Here is a 20243-nt window from a genome sequence, read left to right as displayed (position 1 = left end):
TTTTATTTTTTATGTTTTGTCTGCTGTAGAAGTTGACTTTACAAACCTTTGAGTCAGTAGAGACAGGTGAGTTAATATACATACTTTAGAAGGCAGTTTTTGTAGTAGCTATTTTCTCTGGTACAAGAATTTTGGGATCATAAACCTTAATGGGTAACTGCATTATTTGCTTTTCCATAGTGGAGTGTCAGTCCGCATACTTAAGGTGATATCAAAAGTTTATTCATTCTCTGTTCTTTTATATAAATTACCACAATGACAGTGAGCATTGTTTGCATCTGCAGATGTACACAGACAGTTCAGATAATACATTAAGAATACCAGTTAAGTGAGGAAGAATGATCAACTGTTTCCTTGAATAAAGTTAATAGGCAAACCTTATGTAATTGATTGCCCCATTACTTTTTGTATAAGTGCAATTAATCTTTACAAGGCACTGACATCAGATTCTGTTAGATCAGTTCTTCTGGCTACCTCAGATCTAATTTGCTGCCAAAGCAATAAGAAGCAGATCTTTATTCTCTGGGTTGGGAGGGTGGCCTAATGGTTAAGGTGTTTACCTTACAAACACAAGGTGCAGGGTTTGAGTCTCACAAGAGATAATTGGCTAGGCTTAAAATGGCTCGCAAGGGCAGTTAGCTTAGTACTAACCTATGAACCTAACCTAAGTGATCCACCTCATAATATAGTTTGATCTCCATTTGTTTTTATTATCTTAATCAGTCAGTGTATCTTCTCTTGTTTTTCTTGGTAGTGTTGAGATTCGGATTATTTTACACGTTGGCCTTTTTTTTATTGCATTTTCTTGCCATACTCAGGAGATTTACCATTCTTAAATTTTTTGACAGTTTAAATAGTGTAGATAGTCTAAATAGTTTAGAACTCAAACCTTCAACCAGTTTAGAAGATTACTTTTGTAGGATGTCATCTGGACACTACGTTGTCCATGGTCTCCATTCCAACAGACAGAATTCAAACCTTAAAGATAGCACTACAATCACTCCTTCATTACTCCTCCTCTACTGCAGCCTTGGTTCTCAGGGTATTGGGGCTGATGACATTGTCAGTTCTAATGGTTCACTTTGCATGCTTTCATATGTGGATTTTAAAATTTTGCATCCTTTCTCCAAACCAATTAGCATAACCAATTTATTTAAAAAACACGTAGAGTGGTGGCTACACTCCCTGATGATAAACTTTCACAGACTCTTTCTTCCACATTCTCCAGTGGCCATCATGACCATGGATAGGGTGGAGGCGGAGGGTTGTGCATTACAGTGGGAGGATGGGTTGTCTGTGGATGGATAATGGAGTTATGGGTGATCCTTCCTGTGTTGCAGGAACTGCAGAACTGCCTTTCTTAAGGAGTGATCTCTATTTAAACAGACAAATGACTGTCATTTGGTATATCAACAAGCAAGGAGGAACTAGGTCCTACCCTTTATGTTGGGAAGCGATGAATGTATGGCAATGGGTGATGACCTTGCATCACTTTATCATAGCAACATATATCCCAGGAGCTCTCAGTTGCCCACAGACCAGGCTTAAATGATCTCTTCTCATGCCTTATGTGTAGTCCCTCAATCCATTGATAGCCAACCAGATTTTCAATAGCTGGGAAATTCCCTGCTGTGATTGTTTTGCCTCCTCATGCAACACCAAGTATAGCAGCTCTTTTGCCATGATTCCACCCCCCCCCCCCATGACAGTCACCCAGGATGCTCTATCCCAGCAATGGTCTCCTGGGCTACTGTATGCCTAGCCACTCCTGCTTGTAATTCTCAGATTCTTACAGAAAGCAATAAAGTGCAAGACCACTGTTGTCTTCATTCATAGCTGCCTATTGGCCCAGACAGATTTGGTTTCCTCATCTCAGGCCTCACCTCAGAGACCCCCCCCCTCTCCAGATTTTTGGTCCAGTACATCCTTCTGGGAAGCTTCACCTGGTTCTTCACAGCTTGAAACTAACCAAATGGTTTCTTCAATTCCAGTAATGGCCAATGAAAATCCCTTTTATTCGAAGGTAGTAAGAATTTTAATGGCATCCCGGAAAGAATCTATCCACAAGACTTACCCATGGTGAATAGAACAGCCTTATTTTATGGGTCACCTCTCAGAACATCGACCCTTTCTCAGCCCCAGTTTCAGATGCCCTCAATTTCTTTGCAAAATTATTTGATTCCAGCTGTAGTTTTTCCACAGTTAAAGTGCAGCTTGCTACAATCACTGACTTTCATGTTGGTTTCCAGGAACACTTATTTGCTTCTCATAAACTCTTTAAATCTTTCCTCAGAGGAACCTTTCTGCTTAGGCCTTCCATCAGATAACTGGTACTCCCTTAGGATCTGCATTTGATCTTAGTAGCCCTGACTGAACTTCCCTTTGAGCCATCTCTTCTTCTGTTTTGCCAAAATTCTTTTCCTGGAAAACAAGCCTTTTGGTAGGTATGACTTCTGCTAAAATGATTTCAGAGATTCATGTACTATTTTCATCATCCCCATATCTAGCATTCCACAAAGATAGGATATCATTCAGAACTACCCCATCCTTCCTCCCCAAAGTAACTTCTGAGTCAAACATATCACAGCCCATCTATCTTCCAGTTTTCTTTCCTAATTACTCTAACAAGAGAGAATATATTCTCTGTACATTACGTGTGTATAGACAATTTTGTTTTCAACTTCACAGAACCAAAACCTTTAAAAAGGATTCATAACAGTTTATTTCATTTGCTACTAACCAAGTTAGGCAAAACGTTTCTAAGGTTTCCCTCTCCAGGTAGATTTCAGAATGTAAAATAAAAGGCAGCTGTTGCAAGACAAAAGCGACGCTTGGTAGGTGGCAAAAAAAAAAAAGTTTTTCTGTTAATAACATTTCTTGTACTGACGACAATGAAATTGAAGAGCATGCACAAGGCAATAGTGGAAATGTTTCCCCTTTAGAGCAACCTCCTTTATGGAGGTCAGAGAGATTACAGAACCAGAGACAGGGGAGGCAGGATTACTACAGGAATGGCAACAACCCTGGGATGGGTTCCTGGAGGGGGAGATGGGGTTCATACAGGAGATAAACCCTGACAACAATTTTGACAATGATAACAATAGTGGTCTGGTACTTAATGTTATTAGCAATAATAACTGTGATTTTAACATTTATAACTACAGCCAGGTCCGAGTTGACACCAGGTGGGCCGAGTTATTATCTAAGGGCTTTAATTTTGTTCCTATTAAGGAAGGGATGCTTACTGACTCTATTATACAACTTAAATTATTTACAAGAAAACTTAATTTGGCCTTACATTTTCACGATAACAATACTATTACTGGCCATTTGGATACACGTAGGCCTAGTATTTTTTTACCCCCATCACACCCCCTAGTACAACTGTTTGAGAATCTATGTGAAGCTGATATCAGGAACTTATTAGTGAACAAGTATAAAAAACCTGGTCAAGCTAACTTGGACTGTGATGAGAAAAAACTATTAAGTGAAATTTTAGAGCATCGTGACATAAGAATAATGAAACCTGATAAAAGTGGGGGCATGGTAATTATGAATGTGGTTGATTATAACAGCAGGATGATGGAACTTCTGTATAGTGATGTCTATCTTGAGGTCTCACGAAATGAGATTAATATAGCATATCGTAATATTGACCTGGAATTGGAACAGCTGTTATTAAATGAGCAAATTACCTTAGAAACTCATAATTATATGCTTATAAGCCACCCTAAAATACCCACAATTTTTGGCATACCAAAAATTCATAAATCCTTAGAAAACCCACCATTAAGACCAATTGTGGAAGCAAAAGCCTCAAAAACTTATAGTATTGCTAAGTTCATTGACAGTATGACCAAAAACATTCTAGATTCACGTAGTCTTGTGATTAGGGACTCATGAGACTTTCTTACTAAAGTTAAACAGGACATGTTTTTTGATAGTAACATATTAGTCACTATTGATGTTTGTGATCTCTTTTCAGTTATTCCACATCAAATTGGCCTTGAATGGTTTTATGATTATTTATGTGCCAATTCAACACTTAATCATAACACCATTCTGACTTTACGAACATGTATGGAAATAATATTAGAGAATAATTTTGTGACCTTTGAAGGGCATCTTTTTAAGCAAAAACAGGGTGTTGCAATGGGTGCGTGCTGTGCTCCAGTGTTTGCCAACATTGTCTTGGCACAATGGGAGGACCTGTTTGTTACCAACTCAGAATTTAGGACTTCATGGGTATTGTATGGGTGATACCTAGATGATATAGTCCTGTTCTGGAAAGATAGCGAGGACGACCTGAAGAGGTTCTTCACCTATATTAATGGAACTACAAGTTTTCTTAAGTTTACTATGAATAGCAATGTAGAACTGATTAATTACTTAGATGTTACCATCAAGAAAGACTTTGAACATAATTGTTTTGTTTCACAACTATATAGGAAACCTACCTATTCAAATTCACTATTACATTATACAAGCGCACACCCATTGCACCAGAAAAAAGCCCTAGTTAAGGGCCAATATGTAAGGCTGGCCAGAATGGTGTCTGACTTTGCAGATTTTTTTAGTGAATGTGAAACATTAAAAAACATGTTTTGTAAGAGGGGGTACCCTGAAACCTTTGTCATAGATATTTTTAATGAAGTTAAGACTAAAAGAATGAATGGTCATTTTCTTGTACTACTAGGGCAGGTGTCCACCAAAAGTCATAATGACTGTAAACCGTTACATTTTGGACGGGTGCTTACTCTTACTTACACATCCAATTTTTATGACATTAAAAACATTATTTCCAAATATTGGAAAATATTTGATGTTGACCCTGAATTATCAGGGAAATTTGGTATTGAACCGCAAGTGGTTTACAAGAGACACTTCCCTCAAAGGACTGTTTGAAAGGCAAAAATTTGACATCCACAATGGTGGTACCTTTAAGTGTGGGAGGTGTGCCCAATGCCCTTATGTTATGGACAGAGAAAAAATCAAGCTCAAAAACTCTGGATATATTTCCAGTTCAAAAAGGATGTACTGTTACACTAAAGGTGTTGTGTATTTGGCCTTGTGTAGATTCTGTGCAAGTTTCTATGTAGGTAAAACTAAGAATGCCCTAAGGTTAAGGATTTATCAACATTTATATGATATCAGAAATAAAAATGAAAATAATGCACTATATAAACATTTGGTTAGTGAACCTACCCATTCCTTCCTGTTCTTTATTTTGGAACAGGTAGATCTGGGACCTCGTGGGGGACCCTTGAATGAGTATTTGGAATTTGTAGAACTCAAATGGCAAATTAGGCTTGATGCTTATCATGCTCCTGGGTTAAATGATAGAATTTTTTTATCTTCTCTGTTGAAATTAAAATCTATGTTTTTTATTTAGTTATATATATTGTTTAGGGATGCTTTAAACTTTTTATATGTATTATTGTTTTATATTTGACTTGCATTAAGTATTTGCAGCCTTGTTAATGAGGGAAATGATGTCAGCTTATTTGTGATTGGGTAAGCAATGTATTTAAACAGGTGCTAATTTCAGTATTTTGTATTCTGAGGAAGTCATCTACCAGACAAAAGCGCTTAATAGTGCTGTGTTTGCTTGCTCTGTTTTATCTTGGATGAATATTGTCTGTATTTTTCTGGATTTGGAGTTTTCTGCTTATAAAGGATTTGCCACCTACCAAGCATCACTTTTGTCTTGCAACAGCTGCCTTTTATTTTTCATTGTTTGTAAGACTCTACCTGTTTTCCTAGATTTCAGAATGTATTTCTTTCATTTATAACTTGCACAACAAACCCTTACCTACCAAACTTGGAGCCAATTTCACTATGGCTATAGCAACTTCTACTGCTATCTTCAGATGACATTCTTCAATAGATGGGATTTAAGAAGCTGCCACCTGGTCTTCCATGCACCCTTTCTTTGAGCATGTAAGTTGGACTGCACTTCCTGGGCTAGGACATCCTGTGATGCTTCTATCCTGATAGGTTTCTTGTCATGATACCACTTGGTATATCTAATAGTCTTGGATTCATCCACAGACTGGCTCGACAGACAGAATGAATAGGATATGAAAGTTATGCACTTGCTATAATGATAGTCTTTCATTTATGTCTATCCAATATGATAACCCTCCCTCCTACCCCCTTCCATGATTTTGTCAGACCTGAAGGTTTTGACAGTCCTTGATTTGACTTGGTTATTCTTCAGGCAGGGTATTTTGTACCTAGTACTTAAGGTATCAAACTAGATCTGAACTATTTAGAGGAACTCATGCATTACAGGAAAGAAAAATGTTCTTCATATTGATCACTGCTGCAGTAGCCTAAGCTATATGGATATACCTTGCATAGGATATAACAGCTGTCCAAATTACAAAGATTCAGGGCACCCTGCATACCCTTAACCCATTAGTCAGCTCAAGCTGAGCTAACTAAAAAGACAGGTTTGGGCACCAAGTCTTTTAGAGCTTTCCTGCCGCTGTATGCTCTTCTGAGACTTTTGAGGATCGACAATTAGCTTGTGCTGTTCCTCTGTTGGGCAGATAAGTTCCCTTTGGAAAAAAAAACATCCATTTACAAAAACAAGAATATTTGCTTAGTAATACTTTCCTGTTCAAGAAAGTTATTTTAAAGCTAGGAGCTTGTGTTTTAATGGACTGTCACGAGACTGCAATGTAGTGTTTAAACAGTAGTGCACTTTTTTTTCCCTTTCAATTTAAAAGTTGTTTAAAGTAATTGAAAACCATTTTTTTCCTGTGGAGAAATTGTGTTTATTTTACTTTTGGGGGCTGCAGGCTAAGTGTTTTCAAGTGCTTTTAACTGTATTTTTCTCTAACAAAAGTGACTGTTACAGAACTTAATTTTTATCAGTTTTTGCTGCTTGTTTTCCTTAGGAAAGAGGCACCATTCTTATCTTGATCATGGAATAAACTGTTGGTCCCATGGTCTAGAGCAGCAGCATTTGCCACTACAGCTAGCAATTTGCCATAATCCCACTCTGCTGTGGTCATTTGATGTACCTCAGACCACTCATCTTTTACCCAGGATCTTTCTCGTGTTGCACCTACAGTCACTATGGTCCAGGGGTTAGCCACATCCTGTGCGGCTGTTGGGGTCCCCCCAGTGGGAAAGGGAAAATCACTTTTGTGGGTCCTGAGAGAGGGAACTGAGAAGACTTCCCTGTGTTGTCAGAATGTTGTGCCCATCCCAGGGGAAGCTGCTGTTGCCCCCATTTTGTCTGTCAAAAAGTAACAGAAAAGTAAACGTATCGACACTTCCTCAAATTTCCTTAGACAGGAGGACTTTAATCGGTCTGTCTCAGGGTTTTAGTCAATCCTTTGATCCTTCTTATTTATTTTTTTTTCTGGTAAAAGAAAGAAGGATACCTCTTTTCCTGAAGAGATTCAAGACTCTGAATCTGAACAGTAAGATGAAGGAACAGATACAGGTTTTCTCCACAGTTTCTTGATGTAGACTCAGGAGAACTCAGTTTCTGATTTTCCTTTTGGGATTTCTCTCTGTTTGAAAGCATTTCCAGAATGTGTCAGTGTTTTCAGTGGTAGTGCACTGAGGTTTGTCATTACCTCAGAACATTTTGTGAGCTGTTACAGAAAGAATTTCCTGGCCCTTTAACAGTTCCTCCAGTTCTGTCAGCTTTGGATAATGCGCATCTGTGCCTGATAGCTGGTCTACTGACGTTAAAAAAGCAGATAGAATGTATAAAGCTCCTCAGTCTTTTTAAGTTTTTATAAACTCTTCCCAAACCAGACACAGCAGCTATAGCTTTAGCTAATACTACTGCTGCTAAATAGTTAGCTAAGTCCTACTCTTTCTGATAAGGATGGGAAGATTACTGATGGGTACAGGAAAACAGTGTATGTTTCTGCAACTTTGATTTTCAGAATTTTGAATGATTAGATTTGCATCCAAAACTTGGACACCTCTATCGTAATAAGAAATACTTAAACCAACACAGCCAGAATCACCCCCGCACATGCTTTCTTACTTCTCACACTATTAAACTGCTGTCATATTTTCACTAACATTAACTCTACACTCATTGCACAACTTGAAACCACCTATAACAAGGTAGCCAGATTTGCAGCAAACCAACCTTATAAATCTCACCATTGCCTCTCTCTTAAGCAACTTGACTGGCTAGGACTCCCTCATATGCTCCAACTATATCAACTACAAATTATCCACTCCATTCTGTACTTTTGCCCTAGCCTCTCCTCTATTATATCTAGATAATCCCCCCAAGGTCACTTTGCAGCTCTGAACAAGGACTCCTACAGATTTACAAACTCAGAACTAAAATGAGATGTCTACTCTATAACTACCACCCTGCCAAAACTTGGAACCTACTACCCCTTGAGATTAAATCTCTCTACCAGAGCAAGCAGTTCAGATATGCCACTCATAAATACCTCATTAGTAAATGTTCTGCCATTGCATAAATCCACCCTGAAACTATTACCCTCTCATCCTGCAGTATCTCCCCTCACCTCTAACTTTTCCTCAATCGCAGAGTAGTTAAATATGCTTATAACTACTCAGCAAGGTACCTACCTCAAACATATCTATGCCTTTTGTATCTAGGTTATCTATTAATGACTAACTTAGTTATTTTAATAACTATTTTGCAAAGTATCATCCTGTCTGTTTTTTTAACCATTGTATTAATTATGCTGTACTGTCTAACTTTGATAGTTTATTTTCTCTTTTTATGTTGCAAGCTTTTCTTACAAAATTCTTTGCATGATGTATGTCAAAAATGCTAATCATAATTGTACTATGTGGAGCTTTTCTCCCTGGGTCTCTGCTGAAAATGAGCCAAAAGCTCAGACAGACTAACCTGGTTAACAAATGTAAAATAAATAATAATAAATAAATAAATAATGTTTATTCTGACTAATTGTGAAAGTATGAGGAATGTTTGGTCTGCAATTGCTTCTTGTAAGAAAAAATTGCTTTAATTGATGTAGTTTCTTCTATTGCACTAATCACTGCTCTCTGTTTAGAGTGTGTCTATGACTCAGTTAATAATTCTTTTCAGGGCTTTGCCATCTGGTACTGTTTTGAAGAGGATTGCCTGCCTACTACCTCAGAACCTCCCAAGAGGATTTGAATACTGAGATTTTATTTTTTCCGTCGGATAAAAATTTACTTTTTGGTTCCTCTGTTGCAGAGATGATCAACAACTGTAATATAAGGGGTAAGTTAAATCAGGCAATCTGTAAGGTTTTTCTGCCCTCCTTTTTCATATTTTCTAAGGGATTCTCTAACTCCTCATCCTGTTTTGGCAAAATGGCATGGGTGTTCCAAAAATAATTCAGGAACACCCAAAACCAAGGATAGTCCAAATAGTCAGTTTGACTATTTAAGGCACTTTTTTCCGCCTTCCATCTTGGCAGTTGCTTTTCTATTGCAGAAAGTCTGAATCTCTACTTTTCTCTTTGGCAACAGATAGTTTCGGACAAGTAGGTTCGAAAGATCATTCATCAAGGTTCTAGACAGAAGTGAGAAGATATTCCTCCTCCCCAGGGTATTCCTTATCCACCAGACCTGCCATTCTTTACATTCTGTTCCAAGGAGTGATATAATCAGTTCCTCCTTCCCAAGTTGGGAAAGGTTTTTATTCAAGGATGTTTTTAGTGCCAAAGAAAGAAGATGCCTGGAGACCAGTTTTGGATCTTTCTTTTTTGGACCTGTTTGTGATAGTGCCTGACTTCAGAATAATGTAATTTCACAATCTGTTACCTCTTCTTCCTCATTCAGTTTTCCCGGTAACAATACATTAAAAAGATGCTTATCATCACATTCCTTTTCATCCAAATTTCAGGCATTTCTTACTGTTGTGTATGTCTGGATCACATTTTTAGTTTTCTGCCTTACCTTTTGGACTATCCACTGCACCAAGAGTGTTCACAAATGTCTAGCTTCAGTTATATCTTCTTGCAGGCTACAGGGTATCCATTTTCTTTTTCATATTTAAATGACTTGCTTATCTTTGCAGTGTATTGTTCAAAGTGTCAGACCTCTCTCACTTGGGTGAGAGATCTCTTGCACGAGCTGGGATTCCAAGAGAATATTTAAATGTCCTCTTTGCCTCCTTCACAAAGGATTGTGTTCCTGGGGTGTTAATAGTGGGAGTGATGTTAGGGTGGTGAGGTCTTGTGGAAGTTGGTTCCATATTTTACCAACTGAGTTAGAAAATATGGAATCATCTGCTAAGTTATTTGATAAGGAGGTATGAATTAGTATTTTGTTAGAGGAGCGTAGGTTCCTCAGATTACTGTAAGGTTTTATGAGGGTAGAGAGCATAGGAGTGTTGTTAGGGTGATAAAGGGCATTATGGGCAATTGTAAGTTGGTTAAGCTGGATTAGGTGGGGTAACTCTAGCCAGCCTAGTTTTTTAAGATTGTGGCAGTGATGAGTTCTGAATGTAGAGTTAGCAGCAAATCTGGCAATATTATTATATGATGTTGCTAGTTTGTTAAGATTATACCTAGAAAGATTAGTAAATATGGGGGAGGCATATAATAGGGTAGAAATTAAGTGGGTTCTGGCTATGGTATTTCTGGCTTCAGGAGTTAGAAAAGGTTTGATTCTGTAGAGAGAGCCTAGTTTTCTGTTAGTAGCTTTAATTGTAGAGTTTATGTGAGTGTCAAATTTTAGTTGATTGTCAATTGTAATACCTAAAAGTTTGGTGGTCTGGTGAGATAAGGGTACCATTACTGGATGTAAGTGTAAAATTAAGGGAGGGAGACAAGTGAGTGGGTGTAAAGAGTAGAAGTTTGGTTTTCTTGGGGTTAAGGAGGAGACAATGATTAGAGAACCATTGTTCTGTAGTCGTGAAGGTTTTTTGTGTGAGAGAGTGAAGTTCAGATTGTGTTGAGGCTGTACAAATGATAGTAGTGTCATCTGCATATTGAATACAAGTTGATAGTGGAGTGGTTAGGTGAAGGCCATTTATAAAGATGGAGAACAGTAGAGGACCTAGAATAGAACCCTGTGGGACTCCTATAGAGGTGGGGAGAAGATCAGAGAGATGGTTGTGCCAGAGAACTGCCTGTTTTCGGTTGTCCAGGTAGGATGTAAACCAGTTTAAGGCAGAATTGTTTAGAGAGAGGGACTTTAGACGATGGAGGAGAAGCTGGTGATTGACCATGTCAAAGGCTTTGGACAGGTCAACAAAGAATGCTGAGGAAAGGGTATTCATGTTGAGATTGTTGTTAATAGAATCGATAAAGGATAGTAAGGCTGTGGTAGTACTATGGAATGGACGAAAACCATGTTGGCAGTTAGCTAGGAGATTGTGGTCTAATAGGTGTTTAAGTAACTGTTTGTGGATACATTTCTCCATTATTTTTGCAAGAGGAGAGAGTAGTGCTATAGGGCGGAAGTTGGAATACTCAGTAGAGTCGCCTCCTTTGAAAAGAGGGATAATGTAAGAGATTTTCCAGATTGATGGGATTATACTTTCTTCTAAGGTCCTATTAATTAGTATAGAGATGGGATAAGCAATGACTTTTGCACCTAGTTGGAGGTATTCTGCTGGTAGTTTGTCAGCTGAGGGGGTTGTGGGTTTTAATTTTTGAAGTAAGGACAATATGTAAGAGGTGGGAATAGGTTTGAGGTAAAATTCGGAGGGAGTTGGGCTTGGGGTAGATAGTTTAGAGGTATCAGGGCTATATTGTTTTGCTAGGTTTAAAATGGCAGAGGTAAAGAAAGTATTAAAGCCATTAGCTGTTTGTAATGGGCAGTCAGGGTTTGAGCCTAGCGGATTTGGAGTGGCTACTTTGCCAGGGGATATTAGCATATTAATGGCAGTCCAGAATTTTTGTGGTTGATGAAGGGATGATTGCTGAAGCTGACTGTAGAAGTTCTTTTTGTCTAGCAGGATAGCTTTTTTAGTCATATTTCTTTGTTGCCTAAAGGTGAGGTGATCAGTAGTGTCTTTTGTGGTTCACCATTTGGCCCAGGCTTTATTTCTACTAAGGATTAGTTTCCTCATGTTGTTAGAGAGCCATTGGGCTGTTTTGGATCTTATTTGGATAGAACGCATAGGTGTATGTTGTTCGAGGATTGTCAGAAAAGTATTATTAAAAAAGCTTACAGCTTCATCTATGGGGAGAGATTTAAGGCGTGACCAGTTGACTTGCCTAAGTTCATTTTGAAACAGATTGGAGTCGAAATATTTTTTGCTACGGAATGTTCTGACTTGGGTAGGGATCGTCATGTTTGTTTTGTGCCTGATAATATATGTTAGTGAGTGGTCACTAAGGTCATCAGGGAGAGTACCTGTTATATATTTTTGCTGTGGACTATTTGTTAGAATCCAGTCAAGGATACTTTCTTTATTATTAAGCTTATTTTTTCTTGTTGGGGAGTTAATGGTTTGAGAGAAACCATGGAGATTAATAAGGGTGGATGGATTAGTTTGTTTACATAGATTCCAGTCAATGTTAAAGTCTCCTAATAGTATTGTTTCTTGTTGGAGATTAAGAGAATTAAATATAAAAGAGATGCTTATACTGATCAAGGCACTCAATTCTTTGAATCATCTTTGGTTCCCAGGACCTCTTGAAGTTATTTCAGACAGTACCACAGTCATGTGGTACACCTGCAAGCAGGGGGGAACCAGATTGTATTCCTCTGCATGCTAACAACGTTAGCTTGGGGTACAGCATCACAGCACAGTCTCACTCTACAGGCATCCTACATTCCATCAGAGCAATATTGTTTGGCAGACAAGCTGAGCAAGACAGTGCAGAGTCTTACATAATGCAGTAGATCATGTGACTTTCCAAGATTTGATCCAACTGTGAGGAGTTCCTCTAGTAGTCACATATTTCTCCTCTCTAAATAATCAGCTGGCAAGATTCTGCTCTAGGAATGTAGTGCTGGTAACACTACATTTAAAAGATGCTTATCACATTCCTTTTCATCTAGAAGGCCTGGAAGTCAGATGCCTTTTCTTTTCTTTTCTTTTCCTTGGACAAGAATGTTTCTGTATACTTTCCCACCCTTACTACTGATATCCAGGGTACTTCTGAAGATTCAGAAGGAATTCCCCATGATCATTGTGGTGACTCCTTGTCTGACCCTGGCAAAAATGCTTCTCCTTTCTTTTGGAATGGCCAAAGGCAATTACCACAACTTCTTCACAGAATGGATCTACTTACACAAGATAAGAGGTGTTTGATACACCTCCATCCCAACCCCATTCAACTTCAACTGACTTCCTTGAATGATAGGCTCTTAATTCCTTGTTGACACCTGTTTACTGAGGATGTACATCAGGTATTAATGGAGACAAGAAAGCTTGCTATTAGAAAATCATATATTAACAATGGAAAATGTTTTTCTAGTTGGTGCCAACAATGTAACCAGCATCCATTCAGGGCCAGTCGTTCCCTGGATTTAATTATTTGTGTGAGTTACTTTCCTATGGCCTTACTTACTCCTCCATCAAGGTTCATTTATTTGCCATTTCAGCATGTCTACCTGTGAATCCTCCTCTTTCAATGCATTCTCATGCCCAAAATGTTTTTGAAAGGGTTTTTACTTAAGCGGCCTCCAAGAAAACCAGTGGCCCCTTCTTGAGATCTTAATTTTGTGTTAAAGAGAACACTTGCTCTATTTGAACCTTATAATCTGGCCAACTTTTGAGGCTCTTAACATTGAAACAGTTTTACTGATTGCTCTACCCACTGCAATAAGAATATCTGAGTTGCAAGCTCTTATGGTGAGACAACCCTATCTCATTTTCCACAGAGACAGGGTTCTTTGAGAACTAATCTGTCTTTTATGCCTAAAGTGGTATCTGAGTTTACTTTAAGCTAAACTATCCATTCCCCGTTTTCTTTACTGATCCTAAAAATAAGGGGGAAAGGGTACTTCCTAACTTGGACATCCACTGATAACTCAGGTAATATCTTTTTTTAACACCTTTATAGAATTATCACTCAAGACATAGAGAACATACATTAACAGAAAACAAAACATTTTAACATTTTTCCATTTAAATACAATATACATCACATATATTTTCTTTCCTACTGTCATCAGTCCAACATTACAAAAATTGCTGAATTCCTGCCTTCTCTTAAACCTCACTCCTCTTTCTCCTGAACATCATTGTGCATGTATTATTACCACACCTTCATGTTACTGTTATGTAATTTGCTCTCTTCCTTTTTTAAAGATCCCTCTTCCAGTTGTTTTATCTTTTTTATAATTTTACGGTACCTCATATACAGTTGGTGTAGACTTTGATTTCCATTTTGTAGTAATTGCTTTTTTGGTAGCTAAGAAAATTAAACTTAATAAGGCCTTACTAAGTCTAGCCAATTCAGATCCTGTATCTCAACTTAAAAGAAAATAATAATTTCCTTACTTATAGCCATTTGATCATCCAATATTTCTGGCAGAGTACTCTGTAGAGAATTTTTAAAATATGCCAACTCATTACAGTTCCAAAACATATGTTCCTAGTTACTTCTTTCTTCTCCATTAAGTCAGGTGCTATCTTGACAGAATCAAATCTTCCAGCTGTTCAGATCTGTTGTTCATTTCTTGTGAAGGTAAATAGAATTGACAACCTGTGTCAATACAGTCTATTTCCAAATGGTTGTCTAAGGCTACTATATTTTGTTGTACTTGACACAACAAAATTATTCTAGGCAGGGTCAAGGCTCACTATACCAGGTATTGGCTTCATCTATGGCTTTTTGGAAAGGGTTGGATTCTAGAAGTATTCTCGAAACAGCAAATTGGTCTTCTGTACATGCTTTTACAAGGCATTTGAAGCTTGATTCCTTCTCTAGATCTACATTAGGCTTTGCTAGGACCATTTTCCTGGGGCTCTTGGACCTTTCCACGTCCACCTCCCAAAATTTGTAAGCTATGGCAATCTATGCACATAACTTAGGCTACTACAGCAGTGATCAATATGAAGAATATATGAGTTGTGTAAGTAAACTTACCATGACAGTAGATGTTTGAATGATCACTGCTGCAATAGCATCTCCCTCCTTCCATTCCCCCCTTGCTTTCTTGGTGTTTTGTTTATGCCAGGGCATGGACTTTTATTTTTTGTTGTTCTAGCATTGTCTTTTCAGTGCTCATCCTCCCACTCTGTTGGCCTGAAAGCTCTGATGGGCTTGGTGCTCAAATGCTTCTTTTTATTCAAATTGATCGCATGAGAGGTGTCTTGAGAATTTGGAAGCTGGACAGCTGTTATATCCTGTGCAGGATCTAACCCATGTAGCTTAGGCTGCTACAGCAGTGATCATTCATACATCTATTGTTATGTTAAGTTTACTTATGCAACTGTACTTTCTAAAAATGTCTCGAGGCTTGAGCACTAATGCTGCAGAGATTGATTCAGTAAGCGGTATGAAGACCCACAAGTCATATTGGACGGGCATGAATGAAAGGATCTATTGTTATGGTAAATACATAACTTGTTTCTTATATGACTTAATGGTAAAACATGGATTCAGATGTCAGTATGTAAAAAACACAGGGATGAGAGCATAATATGACCAGGCCTATTAATAATAACAGTGCTCCACTTTTACTTGTACAACAGTGTTTAGCAGGTTGCTTGCTCATGTAAAGTGAGAGTAAAACTCAATAAAACCAACAACTTAATTAACTTTTAACTTTCTAAACATAGATAAGGCAGAGACTAAAGATGCAGGAAAGAAAAAAGGTAAAGAAGGAGATAAAGAAAAGGAGAAAAGCAAATCAGCATCTCATTCTGCACGCCCAGCATCAGAAGCTCAAAGTATTTTTCAGCAGTCTTTTGTTGAATGTAAGTAATATGCATGTTGTTTGATGATTTTTAAAAGGTAGCACACAGCTGTTTACCTTTAGAAACATAACTTCACGTAGTCTTATAATCATTATTTCAGAAGTACTAAGATTCTAAGACAGTCTGAATTTTTTTCTGCAAGGTTGATACCAAATCAAGCTGTGAACTTGTACAGCACGGCAGGAGTTCCTCATTGATTCTGTTAATCCCAGTCCCTAAACACTTACATTTCTATCCTTTTTTACACCATTGCATGCATGTGCCTGACAATATCACTCCTGTTTTGAGAACTGCAGCTTCATCTATACATGGCATGTATTTCATAGCACTCATAACTTCATTTTATCATTTTTCAGTCGCATCCTGAAATAACAAATGTATTTATTATTTTATTTATTTTATTTTACATTTGTTGAATGGGTATGTCCGACTGAGCTAATGCCCTTTTTCAGTGGAGGCCCGAGGAGAAAAGCTCCAACTAACACAATCAATTTAAGATAGCATAGAAATATCAAGATAATTTCAAATCAGTTACAGTAATTATAAAAATTTTAAAATAAAAAAAGTTTAACAGCATTGGCATAGTAATTAATAAATCTAAGACCAGAATAGGTGATAACAACAAGGCTAAGGAAATTACAATAACTTTATTAATCCTCTGACACCTTAGCTGAAACCTTCAAGGAGTTCCACTGAAGCTTGTGCTGAGGTGCAGTTTGACATAACTCCTTATCTAAAATGAGGTGCAATACACCGGACTGAATATAGCTGTTGCGATTAATGTGATGAAAGGATGGTCCTGCAGAACACTAGGGAGAAGGCTGCCTCTAGGTCTTACGTAAATATTTGCCATTGCAATATCACACACATATTTGTCTCCCACTTGAGAGAGAAAGAAAGAGAGAGACAGAGAGAAAGAGAGAGAGAAAGAGAGACAGACAGACCAACAGACATATTACAAGTCAGATCTGACAGTTTCCTCGTGTTAGCCACTCCTGCTATGAGCAGTATAACAATGGTTTATTCATCTCAGAACTGGTACCATCTATGCTATGTATGAGGGCCAACTCTTCAGAGAAGGGGACGTAATGCATCAAAACTCCTAGTCACTCAAGTGCGGCAATGGTTGTATTGTAAATGAGGCCAAATACAGTGAAAAGTGCCTACTGTATAAGGCTTTACTTGAGGTTCATAGGTTAGTACTAGGTCAGCTGTCCTTGTGGGCCATTTTAAGTCTAGCCTATTATCTCATGTGAAAATCAAACCCTGCACTTTGTGTCTGCAAGGCAAATACCTTAACCATTATGCCAACCTCCCAACCCAAGGACGCCACATACACAATTTCAAAAAAATAAATAAATAATAAAAGTATATTTTGAAAGACAGCTATTATTTTTATTTATAGATAATAGTCAACTTTCTTTCTTGGGTACTGGGAACATCACACATGAGCAGAGTTCTGAGGAGTTCAGAGCTAATATAGAAATTTTTTTTTTTGCTAGGCCCACTAATCAGTACAGTGCTGGATGGTGTGTGTGTGTGTGTGTGTGTGTGTGTGTGTGTGTGTGTGTGTGTGTGTGTGTGTGTGTGTGTGTGTGTGTGTGTATCTGTGTGTGTGTAGTAAAACCGCGAAATTCAAAACTTCCGGTATTCAAAGTTTTGAATTTCATGGTTTTAAGTTTTGTTTTGTGGATTCCACTTCTTGGGCTCGAGATACTGAAATTCGAGATTTCAGTATTTCGAGCTTCTGAAGTGAATCCATATATATATATATATCTATATCTATATATATATATATATATATATATATATATATATATATCTATATCTATATATATATATATATATATATATATATATATATATATATATATATATATCTGTATATGGGGGGGTAGATGGTTCACGGGTTCATAAGTACTTTCTAGGCTATTGATCTGTTAAGATCTTTAGAAGCCTAGCCATACCTTACCATGAAGTTTTAGCCCTTACATTTTAAGTACAGATAACCCAAAGATGAGCAGAACAATTACATGTTGCTCCTATCCTGAGATGCTCTCCACTGACCCTGATTTTGCAGAATGTCTCTGATGTTTCTTCCTCATGTTTTGTCTATTCCTGATAAAGTGTGTGGGTGTTTTTTTTTCTTTTTTCTGGCAGGTCAATAAGGATTGTAATCATTAAATAATTATGGCAGACAATTGCATTTTGAACATAATAGCCCTCAAAAAAGCATGTTAATGCAAAGCCTATTTGTTATTCTAGAAAGTTTCTAAGCATATAAAGGCAATAGTTGTCCCTGATCGTCGTCCTTTGTCCACCATTATTTTTTTAAATTTTTCTCTTTGATTCTTGAGTTAAGCAGTTAAGATGTGGACGAGGCCTTGTAGTGGGCTACACATTCTATTATGACAGCAGTGTAGTACACTGAGAAGACAAATGCCTATGTGGTGATGATGTATGTATTTATTCATTCATTTGATCACAATCAAGTATCTAAGATGTGTAATCAGTCATAAAAGTAGCTGTAATTGATAATCACATATTTGTGTGTGTGTGTGTGTGTGTGTGTGTGTGTGTGTGTGTGTGTGTGTGTGTGTGTGTGTGTGTGTGTATAGGGGTGTGGTGTAGAGGGGTAAAATTGCTGTAGCCAAATATTTTTATATTAATACATTCTGATATCTGAGGTGTGTACAGTTAGTAACATTGGCTTTAATTGCTGGGTACAGGGTCCTTCTGTGGATGAAAGTGATTGACCTGTTGTCATTTGTTCAGTTTAAGTAGTCATTGTTCTGAATTTGTAGAGAGATAATTTTCATTTATATGAAGCTGACTAGAATACTTTACTGGGTCTATTTTTAACACAATCAGCAGTCTGAGGTGCAAAGTCAGCAAAGTGACTGTAATTGATGAGTATGGGAATTGTCTGTTGTGAAAAAGACTGTATATGTGTGGTGAAGGAGATGCAGTAGATCCAAAAGTAACAAGCTGGCTATACTTTTTTCACTTTCCATCACATTTAGGCATCAGCACTATACTTAATAAGTGGCTGCCTTTGGTGGTCTGGGCAGGATGTGTTTGACAGCAACTGATCATTGGCAAAGTGTAGCATCAGGTAGTGTTGCCATCTAAGACCACTTGGTTCTATGGCTGAGTTTTTTACTATGATGCCTTCTGTGCGGAGTCTGCATATACTCCCTGTCTCTTTGTGGATTTTATCCATGTGCTTTGGTTTCTTCACCTAGACTCTCAGGTTTATAACCTTATGCTTCTGGCAATTTGTGCTTTTACCTACACCCCAATCTAACAGCAGAGGAGTAGAGAAGAAAGCTATATTTTTGAAGGGATAGGAAGGCAAGCACTAATCCCAGATAAGATTTGCATATCCTTGCAATAATTTGAACTGATGTTGCCTTCATTTGCTCTTCAATCTATGGGTCTCGGATCCAAGCATTGGATCCAACTTGGCTGTATACTAAAGCTGTAGGCTCTAATGTCTGAGCTCTTCCCCTACCCATGATGCTCCTCTCCTCCAAATACTTCAGATCTCATTTGCCGCGTTTAGCTAAGCATCGGGTTCTCGACTTTCTGAGCTCCTCAGGGAATTCTTCAATCAATGAGTGATACTAAAATTTTTCAAGTTTTTGTGGTTAGTACTCTCTCTTCTTAGCCTTCACTCTTCTTTCTACCTCCATTCTTTCTCAGGGAAAGAGGTTTTTTTTTTTGGGCGGGTCTGTTTCCTCCCCTTTCGTACCCCTTCAATTCTGTCTGGGCTAGACATTTTTATATGTTTTTTTTTTCTTGTTCCTAGCCTTAAAAAAATTATATATATATATATATATATATATATATATATATCATAGTTTCTCTACTGGTGTGCTTAGTTGTTAGGGCCATTTTTTGTTTGTTATATTCTGTTGCTTTTCCATTGTTGTTGTTGTTGTAAGAGCATGGCTGATCCTAAACACGCTGGGTTTAAAAAGTGCAGTACTTATGGGCATAAAATCCCACTTTCTTACATACATGCTGAGTGTGTTGTTTGTTTAGGGGTGGCTTATCTCGATTCCACATGTACTATCTGTGCTGGGTTTAACCAATGGGTACTTATTGACTGCCAGAACAAACTCATTCTGAAGGGGCTCCTTCCAAGTTCCTCCTCTTCAGCCACCCCTTCCACTTAAGGGGATGAACCCCCCCACCAAGAAACACAAGACTAGGAAGAGATGCCCCAGCAGATCTTTCCACACCAGAGATCCTCCCAGCAAAGTTCCGGGGCCCTCGGAGCTGACTGCTTTGGCTCCAATAGTTATTCAATCCTCCCCTCCTCGTTGGAGCCGTACTCCCCCCCCCAAGTCTGTGTCTTCGAGACCAAAGGTGTCCTATCTTGCAGCAGTCTAGGCCCTCT

General features: G+C 38.0%; 1 protein-coding gene across 1 annotated transcript in view; it reads left to right on the top strand.

Annotated features, from left to right (window-relative positions):
- The window catches only part of ADGB (androglobin), a 4124629-nt gene that overhangs the window by 1015809 nt on the left and 3088577 nt on the right, over positions 1 to 20243 (top strand). The window contains exon 9 of the mRNA XM_044074542.1: positions 15701 to 15838. Within this exon, the coding sequence (XP_043930477.1) occupies positions 15701 to 15838 (138 nt within the window). The remainder of the gene's footprint in view (positions 1 to 15700; positions 15839 to 20243) is intronic.

This window comes from Protopterus annectens, chromosome 1.part0 (assembly GCF_019279795.1).
Source record: "Protopterus annectens isolate FY-2018-M chromosome 1.part0, PAN1.0, whole genome shotgun sequence".
Lineage (NCBI taxonomy): Eukaryota > Metazoa > Chordata > Ceratodontiformes > Protopteridae > Protopterus > Protopterus annectens.
This window is presented reverse-complemented; position numbering and strand designations above follow the sequence as displayed.